Source organism: Lissotriton helveticus, chromosome 6 (assembly GCF_964261635.1).
Source record: "Lissotriton helveticus chromosome 6, aLisHel1.1, whole genome shotgun sequence".
Classification (NCBI taxonomy): Eukaryota; Metazoa; Chordata; class Amphibia; order Caudata; family Salamandridae; genus Lissotriton; species Lissotriton helveticus.
The window spans coordinates 1794211687-1794228136 of record NC_136067.1 but is presented as its reverse complement, the minus strand read 5'-3'; the positions used below and the strand labels follow the sequence as shown (position 1 = coordinate 1794228136).

The 16450-nt window shown below is 46.8% G+C and overlaps 1 protein-coding gene across 1 annotated transcript in view; it reads right to left on the bottom strand.

Moving 5' to 3' along the window:
• Positions 1-513: 513 nt before the first annotated feature.
• The window catches only part of THADA (THADA armadillo repeat containing), a 1377633-nt gene continuing 1361696 nt past the window's right edge, over positions 514-16450 (bottom strand). Inside the window, exon 39 of the mRNA XM_078649688.1 lies at positions 514-1986. Coding sequence (XP_078505814.1) covers positions 1660-1986 — 327 coding nt within the window. The 3' untranslated portion in view covers positions 514-1659. The remainder of the gene's footprint in view (positions 1987-16450) is intronic.

Genomic DNA, 16450 nt, shown 5'->3' with positions numbered 1-16450 from the left:
GCGATTCATAAATGACACTGTCTGTCTTGAGTTCTTAAATTATACACTACTTTACTAAAACACGCTAAATGTTTTTTAGTTGACATTCAAGCACATTCAGTTTCGATTTCGATATTGTACAACCTGTCCTGAAACAATTCCGCTAAGTCTTAAAAAGTTTGGTATGCTCGGGCCCACAGCTATCCTTAAGAAAGCCAAGATCAAGTAACTTATGTTTTTTTTTCTTACAGAAGTTGAAAAAACTAAGCGCGGCAAAGTAATTAGTTATAATTTGCAAACGGGCATCCAATTCCGAAAATGCCTCATCCACATATCCACATGCAGGACAGACTTCTGAAAATCCGAGTACTCTTGCCAAGTGCCATGGCGCCACCTACCGGCACCATGAACTCTAGAAAAGCGGCACCGGTAAACAGAATTAGTTCTCTACAGTATTATTATACAAACCAAAACAATCTGGAATTTAAAATTGGTAAACGTGCATTCAGTTAAATCAGACAGTGGACAACGCGATAAGAAATCAGTCAAATATTTAAATTCTCCATATTAGCAAACTCAAATGATAATGGTTAGCACTAGGACATCGCATTACGGGAAGAGGATGTTTCAAACCAGGACAATTAAAAATGAAATATATAAAATAATTTGGGCACAATATCAAATGTCGTGAAATGTGTGCTTTCTGTTTTAGGTGAGCTGTAATATTCCTTTTAATTTCGGGGCATCACTTCGACAGCCTATCACAAGGAATGTACAATGGCTTTGATACTAAATAGTTCCCTTTAAAAGTAACCCATAAAAAAAGGCAAATGGTTACGATTTGTAGAAATTGAAAAGTGATTGTGATACTATACAGCAAGAGTCATAATATGGCATACATAAAAATGTCCTTGAGGTATTTAAAAGATAGCACATTTCTTTAGTAAAGTATGTAAAAAATGAACAATGCTTGATTTGCTGCCAGCGTCCATAATAATAAAAGGTACAGAAACTACCAGGCGCTTCTAAAACAGGTTCACTGCAGGCCACAGGAGCCTGCACAGAGTTACATCTACAATAGAACTTGTTAAGACTCTTTGTACAGTAGCTACAGTACACAATTTCGTCCAGAAGAAGGCCAGTCAATACATATTAAAGAAATATCCCTTGACCGCACAGTCCAATAGTATTTCATGTACAAAATATCACATGTAGCTCGGAAGGCATGTTCTGAAGACTGATTTGGGGCTTTTTACCAGACAAATGCCCTTGCTCCCTTCGAATCAGCTTGGACAACTATAAGGGACTTCATTTCCAGACAAATATTTCGAATTTTAGATACATGCCACGTTTGCTATATTGCAAAACCCAAAATAAACATAACATCATTTCCAATAGTAATCATGACTTTTGGTCTAGGCTGCATACCTATCAGTCATGTTCTTCCACTTTAAGCGCTCACACCTGCCACTTGTCTGGAGTAGCTCATCCAGGCTTATTAGTTTGTAAAACATTTTTAATTTGGATTCTCGTTCTTGTAATCCTGCATTTATAGCAGGAAAAGCAAATCTACAAATCAGGACTGGATAAACTACACACGCTTGACACTGGACATTTTGAGAACTCTGGACTTGATAGAACGCGGCAAAGGCTTGTTGCTTCCTTGACAGCAGGTTTTAATCATTCGGGCACCTCTGGTTGATTGCCCACCCCGTTTTTAAGGATATTTAGTATATTGGTAAACGCCGAAATCCTTTCCTTCTGAATAAGTAGTCTAGTGAATTCTGCAGTCTTTGAAAACTGTGGTGCTGGCGGCAAGTCATTCATAAGTTGGGCAACAAGCTGGGCTTGGGAATTAGCCTTTTGGAACAACTGGCTGACTTCATCTGAGCCCACAGCACTGAAGGGAAGCAGGGACCTTAGGTGCTTGCTTGTCAGTCTGACAAAAACGAGTTTTTCTGCCCAAAAGTTTGCGTCGCCCTTTTCAAACAGGTACTCATCTTCCACCTAGACAAAAAAGAAAGAAATAAAAAAATCTTTGACGAACAAGAAATATAATCAACCAAACAGATGTTTGTTTAAAGCAATTTATTGTTTTTTCAGTAAACCAGTACAATGGAGCTCACACAAGAGTCGAGCCCTAGTAGTAGAGGTATTTCAAGGAAATAAGTGGACCACAACGTCACAAACACCCTTTCTCAAATTGACTGCACTAAAAAAATACCATTAACATTTCTGTACACCTACTGCTATTTCAGGAACCCGTCTCACCCTCATTTGGGTCACTGTCTGTATCACAATCTGTTTTTTTACACCACTCTCCAATCTCTATTACCTTTGATCAATGTCTTGCTCATTCAGATGCTATACATACACAGTTCCTCAGCGAATAGCCACTCAGTCAGGTCTTTACACATGAAGGATCTTCACTGTGTGTCCAATTAATGGCCATGCACCGTTGTTCAAGTAATGAAGACAGTGCCAGCATATTCCATTTAATTTCCCTATCTTCTGTCTCGGGTGCAGTCCCAGCTAACAGTGTTTTGTTGTTAACTATGAATTCCCCTTCAATCATTCACTGCAACTGCCGCGCAATGCTTTTCTAGTAGTTTCTCACTATCCTGCAATACCTTATAATATAAATGGACAAGTTACTTACCTTCAGTAAAGCCTTATCTGGTAGACACATGATCTATCCGCAGATTCCTTACCTTTGAACTTCCAAAGGCCAAGCTGGATCCAGAAGATTATTCTTAGCAGTACTCCTGTGCGCCGGTAGGTGGCATCGGTTGACACTGCGTGAAATCGTCAGCACCATGTTCGTCGTCTTGGTGACGTCCGCATCGTCAATATAGAGGCCACTCCAGCGCGCTGACAGCAGTACTTTTCACGACTTTCCACGCCAGAAGCACGGAGCCATGAAGTGACTGGCTAGAGTTTGTTAAAAAAGAAGCTAGGACCCTGAAGGGGACCAGGCCCCACACTAAAAACAAATCCACAGTGCAGGGAGGATGGGTGTGTCGGTAACAAATCTGCAGGTAGATCATGTCTCTACCAGATAAGGTGTTACCGAAGATAAACAACTTGTCAATCTGATAGAGACATCTAGATGCCGATTCCTTACCTTTCAACAGATACCCAAGCAATACCTCCCCAGGAGGAGGGACTGCAGAAAGTTTTAGACCAGAAAAGCCTGCACAACAGAGCATCCAAACAAGCTTTCCCTGCAAACCTGAGAATCCAGGCATTACTGTTTGGCAAACGTGTGCAGAGACGCCCACGTGGCCACTTGGCAGATATCAGTAATTAGAACCCCACACTGAAGGGCTGTGGTGGCTGCCTTCGTCTTGATGAAATAGGCCCTAAGGCCTTCAGGAGGTTGCTTCTTTGCCAAGGCGTAACATATTTTTAAACAGAGGATAACCCAATGAAAGATAGTTCAATTTTGAACAGTACACCCCTTCTTTGCTCCCTTGTTCCATATAAAGAGCTGGTCATCCACCCGGGAACTCTTTAGTGGGGGAACAGCCTTTACGACGCGGCTGTTACAACGCGTTTTTTTTCAACGCAAGTCGTTACCACGACTTGCGCTGGATGGCGCTGCAGGACAAGGAATTTTTTAATTTACTACCCAACACCTTCCCTACTGTACGTAGGCTGGTGTTTGAATAGTAAATTTAAAAATTCCTAAGTCCGCACCCCCTCCAACGCAATTCGTGGTAACAACTTGCGTTGATTAAACCGCGTTGTAACGGCACGCGGTGTAAAAGCACGCGTTGTAAAGCCGTACAACCCTTTAGTGCGATCAAGGTAAAATGATAACGCTCTTTTAGGGTCCAAACAGTGGAGACGCCCTCTTCTTTGGAAGGGTGCGGAGGTGCATAGAAGGTGGGTAGAGTAACAGACTGTCCCAGATGGAAGGGAGTTACAACCTTGGGCAAAAAGGATAAACTAGTTCTTTGTACCACTTTATCCGGAAAGACTGTCGGGTAAGGAGGCTGTAATGACAGTGCCTGCAGTTCGCTCACCCTCCTGGCAGAAGTAATTGCCACCAAAAAAGCTGTTTTGATAGTGAGGAACTGTAGAGGGCAGTTGTGCAATGACTTAAACGGTGCGCACATCAAGAAAGTAAGGACCAAATTATGGGCCCACTGTAGCATAAGAAAAGGAGAAGGGGGAAACAAGTGGGTTAACCCCTTCATACACCTCTGCACCAGAGGGGAATTAAAAAGCGAAGGCTGATCTGGCAGCTGAAGAAAGGCTGAGAGGGCCGAAAAGCAGCCCTTCAGAGTATCGAGAGAAGAGCCCTGCTGGGCCATGCAAAGGATTAACAAGAGACTATCTGCCAGAGAAGCAGATAAGGGGTCAACAGACCATGCTGTACAATATTTAAAAAATGTGTTCCATCGGCAGGCATATACCGATTTGGTGGGCGGATGCCTGGCTGCCAGAATAACTTCACAAACTTTGGGAGGAAGGTCCAAGCTGTCAAATTCAGCAGCTCAATCTCCACACAAGGAGGCAGAGAGTGGACAGGTTCGGGTGGAGGACCCTCCCCTGCTGCTGCTCCTGAAGAGGTACCCTGAACGGAGGATCGATGCTCATATCCAGAAGCTCGGTATACCGATCCGGAGTCACAAGAATAACTTGTGCCCGGTCGCTCCTGATCTTCTTGAGCACTCTGGGCAGGAGTGGTATGGGCAGAAAGGAGTACAGGAGGCCTGAGCTCCACTTGCAATGAAAAGCTTCGCCGAGCGAGAGTAGCCTTGGAAAGTCCAACGCGCAAAACTGCTGACATTGCGCGTTCTCTTTGGAGGCGAACAGAACTAACCAAGACTATTCCCCCACTGAAAGAGACCTTGTACCACCTCTAGATGGAGACGCCACTTGTGATCCGCAAGGAACCTTCGTCTTAGTTTGTCTGCTCAGGCGTTCAGAGAACCTGCCAGATGCTTGCCCACCAGGGAAATGCCCTGTTGTTCCAACCAAGTCCAGAGGCGCAAGGCATATTGACAGAGTGTCCACGACTCCACTCCGCCCTTGTTGTTGGAGTACTACATGGTAGTAGTGTTGTCTGTAAACACCTGAACTAGCCTTCCTTTGATGGAAGGTAAAAAGGCTTTCAGTGCCAATCGGAGTCTACAAAGCTCCAATAGGTTGATATGGAGCTTGGCTTCTGCCGGAGACCAGAGTCCTCTGATCTCCACCTCCCTCAGATGGCCGCCCCATCCCAGAAGATACGCATCCATCACTACTGTGAGATCTAGGTGGGGACGGGAGATGGGTCTGCCTCTGACCCAATCTCTACTGCAGATCTGTCGGAGTGCCCTCTGATATCCAAACCAGGTCAGTGAGATTTCCTCAATGCTGTTCCCATTGGAACTTCAGGCCCCACTGCAGAGCCCACATGCGCCACCGAACGTGATCCACTAGCAGGATGCAGGAGGCCATGAGGCCCAACAGTATCAGAGTCATTCTCAACAAAATACAGGCTAGAGGCTGAAACATCGGTATCACAGCCTGAATATCCTGGACTCATCTCTTGGTAGGATAGGCCCAAAAGTGCCCTGTGTCCAAAACCGCTCGAATTAAAAGGAGCGTCTGAGAGGGAGTCATGTGTGACTTTGGCACGTTGATAGTGAAACCCAGCGAATGCAGGAGGTTCACAGTAATCTGGAGGTGGGAGATGACTGCTTGGGATGAGCCTGCCTCCAACAACCAGTTGTTGAGATAGGGGAAGACTGGAACCCCTGATCTCCGCAGATGGGCTGCCACTACCGCCATCACCTTCGTGAACACCCGAGGTGCACTGGTGAGGCCGAAGGGGAGCATGGCAAACAAAGTGCTTGTGGTCCACCCTAAGCCACAGGTACCGATTATGAGCAGGCAGGGCAGGGGTATGAAAATAGGCATCTTGCAAGTTCAGCACCACCATCCAGTCTCCTGGGTCCAGGGCAGACAGGACCGGAGCTAGGATGAACATTTTGAACTTCTGCTTTTTGAGGAAGTAGTTGATGGCTCTGAAGTCGAGGACAGGACATGCAACAAAAGTCCTGTGCACACGTTAGGTTAATATTAGTAAATGTCTATGTGTACAATTATAATGTAAAAGCAGGAATGAAGACAGGATCAACACCAGAAGACTTTTTCTGGGTGAAGTGTATTTAAGTCTTCTTCTTCAGAAGGAGAACATCAAAGGAAAAAACAGTCGACACATGTTTCTTCAATTGGGCAGTCACCTGTGACTCTTCAGGGATGAAAGTTACTCAGTAAGCACAGTATCGTGTGACCGGTGATAATTCCAACCAGGCCAGATCGGGTTTTGCAAATAAGGGAGGGTCAGTAGTGGCACGGATGGATGAGGGGAAACAAGGGGAGGACAAATTGGTCACTTCCCTAGGTAGCAGCAACGAGGGATGACGGGCGGGTTGAACCGTCACCAGTGATTTCTTTGTAGTCCAGGAGAAATAGGATTGTTGCTCTTTCCGGTTGCCGAGGATAGGACCTCAGCTGATTTCTGCCCTGGAACCCTCTCTATAACTCCCTTGTCAAAGAGAATCTTGACTTCCTCGCGGAGTAAGGTAAGGTGATCCTCCGTCAGCTGATCGTACACTGGAGGCATGGGTGGAGGGGTAGTCTCGAAGGGGAGGGAGTAGCCCCTTCGGACTATATGCAACACCCACCTGTCCAAGGTGATGTTTTGCCAGTGGTGGAGATGATGGCGTATTCTGCCACCAACATTCCGTGAATTATAATGAGCGATCAGACTAGGAGAGGTTTCCGGTGGAGGAGGGGATTGTGGCGTGGCTTGACTTCTAGCATCCCGAATCACAGAGTCGTGGTTAACCGCCTCCATGGCTCGCAGACGTTGGTGAACTTGCGGGGCCCGCTGGCCGGAATAGGATTGGCGCTGTCGGTATTCCCTTCCGTAGCCACAAAAGGAGCGAAAAGCAGACACAGGCTTAGATGTGGTGGTGAGGCCCAAGGACTTGGCTGTAGCCTGCGAGTCCTTGAAACGCTCAAGGGGGGCATCTGCTTAGTCTATGAAGAGATGGGAGACATCACAGGGCATGTCCATTAAATTAGCTTGGACATCCCCAGAAAAGCCAGATGTCCTCATGGAAATCGCTCTGCCCAGTGAATCGGTCATGTCCAAGCAACATCGGGTGGCGAACTTTGCTGCATCTGTCCCGTCTGAAATGGCCTGAGGGAGTAGAATACAGTCCTCCTCCGAGACTCTGGGCAGCACCTGCGCAACCGTGTCCCACATCGAATGGGAATAACGGCCCAAAAGTCATGCGGTGTTCACCAATCGCAATGTTAGACTGGAAGAAGAAAACATTTTCTTCCCAAATCTTTCCAGTCTCTCAGATTCCCTGTCCGGGATGTGGAAGGGAACGCGCCATGGAAAGTGGAAGCTTGAAACACCAAGCTTTGTGGGGTGTGGTGGGCAGTGAGGAAAGCTGGGTCGCCCGGTGGAGGGCGATGGCGGCAAACAATGATTCTATTCACAGGAGCCCCTGTGCTGGGCTTCGACCAGGTGCCCAGAACAACGACCGCCAAGCCTCATTGAAAGGCATCAAGGGTTCCGAGCTGGAGACACCAGACCTCTGTCTAGACGTTAGTATTGACTGCAACTATAGGGAGCTGCATGTCCAAGACCGCTGGAGCCCTACGCACCACCATAGCGAATGATGAACCCTCCATCGTAGTCAGGTTAGGGGAAACAGCATGCCAGATCTGGGAAGGTGTCCATGAGACTGGCATCACCCAGTTCCTCCTACCAGACTATGTCCTGGGGTTGTGGGATTTCTAAAGGGGTACTGTTACCCCTCCCAATCCTCCTCATCCATCCATAACAGCTCAGAATAGGGAAGGTTAAACGGAATGGACTCGCACGGTTCCGTTGACACTGATTTCAGCATCGGTTGACGACCCAGCTGGCTCCGTGTCATTGGGAAAGAGTATTGGTTGGGGAGGCGCCACCAGTAGGTGCCGGCGATGCCGAGGACCTTGGCTGCGGACACAGTGAATGGGTCCAGTAGGAGGCCAAGGAACCGGGGCCAGAGCCGAAGGCACGGAACCCACATGAACTTCATCTTCCGAGCCTGCAGGCTAAAAGGTGTGCTGGCAGGGTCAAGCCGCCCAAATATGGCGCATGGCATCATGGAACTCCTTCAGTTGGGCGGGAGTCATGGAGCCGAACCAGGCACCCACTCCGCGGACTAGCTCCTCGAGCGCTGAGGTTCCTCTGTCTCGTTACGCGATGGACATGGCGAAGTTGAAGCACGCTTCTACTTCTTGTGTTTCTTGTGACGTCTCTTACCTCAAGACTTGGAAGAAGAGGACTTCAATTCTCTGGAGCGGTGCTCAGACCTTCCTCTCGACCGAGATCGGGATCGAGACCGACGGGGCTACTGCAGAGGCACCGGATGCGGGCTGCGATTAGCTTTACGGACCGCTCCGTCAAATCTTTCGAGCATCCAGCCTGACGCCTGGATGCTCAAAGGTTAGGAGTTTGCGCCTAGATGTCTCGATCAGATATTATCTGCTTAGAGAACCTAAGACAATGGTCTGCTTTATTCGGGTAAACCTTATTCAGGATTACTGGGGTGAAATAGGTTGCATATAGCAAATTACAGTGCTACTGCCTTAAAGTACTCAATGACCCTTGCCCGGTCCTTGTCCATCAGCTGCTCATCTATGTCTTTCTCTCAACAACCTTTAATTCTGTCAGATAGTAGTCTATCAAAAAAAGATTTTGCTGCATGGTGATGGCTCTTTCAGGGTAGCAGAGCAGATTCAGGGGGTTGTACTGTGTTACATGCTTTTCAGAATGTTTATTCTTTTTGTTCCTTCATGAGGTAGGGACGTTCCATTATGTGCCAGTTGATCCCTGGCAGGCTTGGGACAGCCACGCTGTAGCTCAAATAAACTCCTTTATTTAACCTTCCCAGATGGTTTTCTTTACAACAGATTTTGGCGACTTGGGATTGGCCAGACGACCCACAACCATCTGAGGACATTTGAAGACCCAACACTAAACGTGTAGCTAGCTGTACCAGGAATATACATGAATGGAGTTCTGTACACTGCATTATTTTTAAGTGCCGGTGTGGTACGGGGCAAAGAGCTAATAGTAATCTCTGAGTAAATTGCCAGCGTTTTTTTGGAAATTGGCTTTAACATTACTGCTGCGCTCCACTTAGCTACACGCACCATTCCGCACTATCTGACTTGCGACAAACTGAAGCATGCTCCTGTACTCCCGTAATGATGTAACAGCAGATATATGTAGAATGTGGAGTGTCGCAACACAAACGGAGACACATTAAATACTTTTAGTTTTGTTGACATTTCCTATAGTTTTTCTTGCGCACACGCTGATGTGCGCACAAGCTGTTTAAGACATCATAGGGGACAGCTTCATAGTGGTTTACTATAGCAACATCTCTAACTAATGTGCAGTATTAGTGTTTTCATTTTTTGGACCTCACTTTATACCATGGATTATCATAGCAGCATAACTGATCCACCCTAATCTTAATATCAAGCAAGCCCTCCACCTATTGAATGGGAAGATTGGGTGCACATGTTTGAGAATTATATTGAAGCACTGGATGGCTATAATTTCCGGCAACAAAGGTAGGAAGCGTTATTGTTGAGTGTCTGTGTCAAAAAGGACAACAGATATTTAAATATTTACTGATGGCTTTAGATGTGAATGGTCAACCATTTGACAATAAGTGCAAAGAGGCCAAAAAGAGATTTGAGATAAGATTTGCCAAGGAGATCAATTCAGTCATGGCAAGATTTAAATGCTAGACTGCGAATTTTCTGGATGTGAAGTATTTTTTTGAAGCAATGGCTGATGAATTAATTTGAGATCAAATAATTGTGCAGTGTGAGAGCAAAAAGATGCAAGAGTGGTTATGGGCAGCCAAAAAGTCAATTCTTAAGGATGCTGTTGACAATGGTAAAGTGGTGGAAGAGCCTATGTTATGAAGGAGATGGGAAAAAACAAAGTATCTAATAAGGTGACAGCTGTTACGACGACCAATAATGCTAATTCTGATGTTCATGCTGTTTTAAAGTCAAGCAACAAACCTCAAAAAGGAGAGCTTCGCTTAAACAGTGGAATAAAGGATGCAATAGATATGGGCGTACTTGCCATGGGTTTGAGCCTAAGAATTGTTTTAATATCAACAGAGTGTAGAAAATGAGGTCGGAGAGGTAATTTTGCACGCATGTGTAAGGAGCAGAATTTGAGCTGTGGGAGAAGGTACCACTAGTGACTCAATTGGTGATAGAATATTGAGTGTGGGCAATAACCAGGTTGATAAATGAAGGATGTTTAGACCAAAGGCTACATTTGTGATAAGTACCAAATAGGTCGAGTTGATGATGGACTCTGAGTCTAAGTACACAATTTTACTAGAGAAATTATTCAGTATGCAATAACCCATTTTCACATTGTTTCCCAAGGACATCTGTCATGGTGGTTACCAAAGGGAGACAATTAAAAATTTGGGGGTACATGCCTACTACCATTAGAGTAGAGAAGAAAGAAAGTTAAAGAAAAATATATGTGGCAAAGGATGGTCCTCCTAATCTGGGGTGGATGAATCATTATGACCTTCACATTGTCAAAAATCCAAGAGCACCTAATCAAATGATGGTGAATGAAAATATGTCTGGCCTCTTAAGGGGGTAAAAGATGAGTTTACTGAGAAACTGGGTTATCTGAAAGGGTATGTGCATATGGTAATACTTAAACCAGATGCCACATTTATTCAGCACAAAGTGAGAAGGGTACTTCTTGTAGCACGTGTAGATGATGTTGGACAAGATGTTGAGGGAAGGGATTAACGAAGCAGAGGAGGCATCCAGTTTGGTATTGCCTGTAGCCACTTCTAGGAAGGCTCGTTGGAGATTAAGATTCAGTGTTGATCTTAGATCATTGAATCTGCCTATTGTGGATGACACTTTTCTTTTGCTCAATAATAATAAACCTGTGTTGTCTTTGAAAAGTGGTAAATCATTTTTCAAAATTAGACTTGAAAATTCTTTTCACCAAATTGGATTACATGAAGAATGCAAGGCACTTGTTGATTTTATCACAACTGAAGGTGTGTTTCAGTTCACACTGATGCAAGCAAGTCTATTTTCAGTGGTCAATCTGTTTCAAAATGGATGATGGCTGAGATTTTCAACAGGATCCTTTATATAAGTTGACAGAGGTAGGTCGAAACTTATGACAGAATGCAATTTTCTGTGGGGTCATAAACATCAAAAATGGTTCAAAGATGATATAGAATTGTATTGTATTGTATTGTAATTGCATTTATATAGCGCTTACTACCCCATACGAGGCGTCAAAGCACTTTTTCGGCAGGTAGCACGCTACTCCGGGATCCATAGAGGAATAGTGTTGAATTAGTATTGTGAAACATGCAAGTACATTTTAAGTGGTGGATACTAACTGATGAGGACAGGGGTGGGTCTTTACCCAGTTTCATGGTAGGAAAGAAAGAATAGTTGCATCCCTTCAAGATTTTTGATGAATTCTGCAAGTAATTATTCTGCCAATATAAGGGTGGCTCTGGCAGCAGCTTAGTGGGGGTGGAAGATTTTCACACATATTGGTGGGGAACACATTTTTCGCTGCATACGGATCATAAACTGCTGGTCAAAATTTTGCTTCCAGGGGGGCTGGGAACAGGCAAGCGGTTAAGGAATTTAGTTATATTCTTGAACATATTCAGGGGTGGAGGAATGCCCAAGCTGACTGTCTTTCAAATATGTTGGTTGACTGGAAGTTAGTTAATGAACAGTCAGTTGTTACAAGAGAAAGTGAGGTTGCAGTAGCATTAGTTCCAGATGCTCTGAGTTGGGGTGGTGGAGCTTTTACCACTGACGATTGCATGTGTGAAATAGATGCTGATACCACCTTGAAAGAAGTGTATATTTAGCGTTTAGTTTTATTTAAGCAGGAGACAGAGCATTGTTTCACTTTCTGTTAGACCATATGACAACATTTTGGAGGAAGCTCTAGTTTGTTGTGTCACGTTATTGATGAGAGTGGAGAGATTTATACCTACAATTTGTTTACAGTCTAGATTAACTCAATCAGCACATGAAAGGGCACCTTGGACAATGATGACACAGAAAAGGCTTAAATCTGAGTTTTGGTGGCCTGCTGTAGATGATCAAGTGACTTCATGTGTGGAAAGATGAAAGGATTGCAAAAAAGGTGAGAAACATTAGGGAGTTGGTGTGCAGTGCAATACTGGTCACATTGTTTTTTGTTGTTGTTTTTTTAAAGACCTTTATTTACATTTGCACATTGACACAGCGCTTAGCCTACAACCCTGGGGGCCGGCCGCGATAAGTATAGCAACAAGCAACGGTACAGGAGATACATAGCCAATCAGCCGACACCCCTGAGGTCCGGCGGCGAAATATCGATGCATGCATATAGTTGCCAAGGTCGAAATCAGGATAGTCAATAGGTCTATGGAATTTTGTGTTTTTTATACTATGGTGCAGTGTTTGTAGAACTGGTCACATTGTTGATCTAGGGAAACTGTGGCACACAGTATGTTTGGATTTCAGTGGACCTATAAATGATTTTAAGACTGATCTGAGGTTTGCCCTGGTGGCAACTGATAGTCATTCTGAAAGGTTGCTTGTGAGGTTTATGAAAGAGGTTACAAATGCAGCAACAATTCATAAGCTTTTATTGAGTTTTGTGAAAGAAGAGATTCTGTCAATCATTATGACTGATAATTGGACCCAACTCACGTCTAGCACGATGCAAAAATATCTGTCTTCTTGTAACGTTAAATACCACTGCACTTCTCTATACAATCCACAAGCCAATGGAATTGTGGAATGGGCCAGTAGATTGGTTACAGGAACTATACAAATGGTATGTACCAGTAGACAGGATGTAGCGAAATTGTTTTTTAAAAAGGTATAAGCCTATTGCACTATGTGCAATGGTGTTACTCAAGAGTCTCCATTCTAGTTGAAATGTTGGCAACCTTTGAATACAATACTTTTTCCAGCGTGGTTGAAGGAGTGGGTGTTGAGCGGTGGTGTTGGAATTAAAAAAAGCAAGTGGAGATGTTGATAGTAGATTGAAAAAGTGCTTGGGTCAAAATCAGACCAGGATGCATCAGAGGAGGTTTGACAAAATTTAAGGGACCTTTTAAGACTGAACAAGTGCATCGTTGTTCAGTCGTTTTGGAGAGTGTTTGTATCAGAGGGTGTATGCTATGGCTCGTGATTGGTGCCCCGATTCTATATTGGCAAGTGATGAGGAAAAGTCAGGTTAGAACATATGTTGAGCAGCATTTCTGGAATTGCTGGGGGAAGAGGCCAGCAATGGATCTCAAGAGGCAATTTCTGAAAATGAATCAGTAAAATCTCAGGGGGGTCGCAGACCGCATTTGTATTTATGAGATCTTGCGGAGTTATTATATATTTATTTTTAATCAATTGTTTTTTCTTTTTAAAGTTAGTTTATTATCTTCTTTATGTTGGAATTAAGGAAAGGGGATGGGCTTTATTGAATAAATATTCTTAGCAATTATTTCTTTTCCATCAAATCTCATGTTATAATATTTTCAATGTTGGTATGAACGGAAGGGGTTGTGTTATACTGAATTCCATGCTTTTCAAAATAATTCTTCTTGATAAGGTGGTGATGTTCGATGCTGTGTTTGTTCATCCCTAGCCAGCACGGGACAACCACTCTCTGGTTGAGGTTCAAAAACTTCTTTATTTAAGGTTCTTGGATTGAGGGTAGATTCCATCACAAGAGATGCCTACCCAGGAAACCGCTCAATGTAAATTGTGCTACTCCTGTTAAGCAGGTGTACATCAGGAACTGGTCCCATCTTACCCCACACCGTGTGAAACGTCAGGAATCAATCATCTTTGCCCAGGTCACCCTCTGTCGGGTACCCTCCCTTATTCCATTCACTGAAACAATTTTCTCTTCTGAAGGCTGTGAAGCAGGGCAGTCTCCAAATCTCTGGTCCTGCAAAGAAGCGTGTGTGTTTCGCTAATCTTTTTCATCAACCTATCCCACACCTGGGACATCAAAGTTTTTAAAATGGACTTCTTGGTGTTCTTTCCCTCACTAACATGAACAAGCCCAGTGAGCCTCCTCCATAGGAGCCCACAGCAGGGACAACTTGCTGTTAGATTCAGTGCTCAGACACTTTGGCAGGTGCTGGAGTTGCACTACAATGTAAATCATTCCATCTCTGGCAAGGCAATTTAAGGGAGGCTAGATTCATAGTGCCTACGTCATTCCATAAGCATGTGCATGCGCACCTACACCATGCATGATACATCGCCAGCATGCTAGCATTCCCATCATTGCGCCTTTCTCCTTACTGTTTTGTGCCAATTCTGTACAACAGTGGCAAAAAGCAGTGGCAGAGCAACAGGTCAAAAAGGCAAGATGTACTGACTTTGCCAATGTTTGTTGCCATCGCTCTAAGGGAGGAGGCCAGGAATTCATCAAGACAATCTTTTTCAACTCCAAGGCATGAAGTAAAATCTCCACCTCTATTCCAAGGATGACCACGTCTTCTTAGCGTGTTTCCAACTCACAAAATGCCTTTTCTGACTTGTTCCAAATCATAAAGAAGAGGTGATGAGAGAGAGCCGCCCCATTTTCATGGAGTCTCAGTGATATGTATCAGTATTTTACAACTGAAATTGTTGTGGCAAACCACTGACAAGTTACAAACACAACATAGGTTGGTAATCCCCTTGCAACGTGGAAATTCTCTCCTTAGGGCCGCTTCCACCTTGTGAACGGTTTTGGAGAGGCTACCTGCATTCTGACTTAAAAAACAAAAGATGATCGTGTTTTAAACAAAAAAATGTTGCCGGGGGGGCGTGGCCAAGATGGCGTCGGAGTAGGACGCTTTTCCCTGCCTCTCCGGCGCCGATCCAGCAAAGCTGCTGATAGCGCGGCACCTGGTGTCCAGCTCGGCCTCTAATCGGTGGCGGAGGTCGCCGGTTCACTGCGGTGGAGCACGGTGCCGTCGGCGAGGAGAGGGGGCACTCGGGAGAGGCTGCGGGACCGGCGGAGCTCTGAGGCCTGTGGATCCCCGGTCTGGATTAGCGGAGGCCGGCCCGGCGAGTCGCGGGGCCCACCGCGACGGAGGAGTCTCTTTCTGCGCCCCGCCCCGCCCTGGGTCATCTTGCGTCAGACCGCCTGGGCTGCGGGCTGTCGGCGGAGGCGGTGAGGGGCAGCCGCGATCTCCGGTGGGCCCTGGGGGTGCCGGCGAGTGGCGGCCCGGAGAGCGGAGAGGTCCTGGAGGCCTCGGTGAGGGGCGGCGCCACTGTGCCCCACCGGGGTCCGGAGGAGCACCTGTTGTGCGGCGGGGACCGAGCTCCGCGAGGGCCCCAGGAAGCCTAGCCCTGGTGAGTGACCCCCCGCTCTGGACAGGGGAGGTGCGGAGGGAGCCCAGCCAGCTGACGGGGCCCGACGAGGGACGTGTTGGGGGCGCTGCCGGCCCCTGGTGCGGTGGCGACCTAGTGACTGCTCCTGGGGTGGTGCATGCCCCGGGCCCCTTATGTGGACTGGCGCGGCGCCGCTGGTGCAGTGGGGGTGTAGCCACACGGCGGAGGGACCTGGCCTGGGAGGAGTGTGGGGGCCCAGGAGCACCGGCCCGGAGGTGTGGTGGAGGCGCTTTCCAGAGGCCGCATTTGCCCGGACAGGAGCTGTTGGACTCGGCGCGTGGAGACGAGCGCCGACCCAGTGGGGGTGCGAACAGTGGACGGCGATCCAAGCAGGGCGAGAGCGATCGAGGCTGGCGCGGCCTCCTACGCTGCTGAGGGGCTCAAAAGGCTGCGTTTGGTACCAGACTGGATGGTGTGTGGGCCGAGGGGTCTGCGGATGCCCATTGCCTGTGCCCGGACTTCCAGAAGGGGCTCCGGTCCTACGCTGCGAGCTGGTGCGGACTAGGGGTGCTGTTGGGGGTGCGTCCCTGGAGGTCCGGTGGTGCTCTGGATGAGGAGCGTGGCACCGCCATTTTGCAACCGACTGTATGAGTGCGTAGCGCTCGCTCCTGGACTTCTGCTGTCTGGATTGCCTTCGCGCACCGCCTCTCCGGGGCTTGTCGTAGCTGACTGGGGGGCCCTTGATCCCCTGGGTTTTTTGCGCACTCCTGCCTCCTGGTGTCTGGGCGCCGGAGATTCGCTGGGAGCCTCTGGCCAGGAGCGGAGTGGTGGACGCAGAGGGGGGCTGCCCGCCGGGGCCAACTACTGCGCCTGCAGGCCCGGATCTGGGTACTGCTTGGTTCTGGTGGTGATTGGTGGAGCGTTCGCCCTGGTGCAGGGCGCCCGGCATTATGGCTAACCAGGCCCGCAAGGGACGCGTTCTGAAGGACGGCGCAGCTAAATCGTCACAGCAGCCGGCGTCCCCCGGTACCAGTGGGTCGCC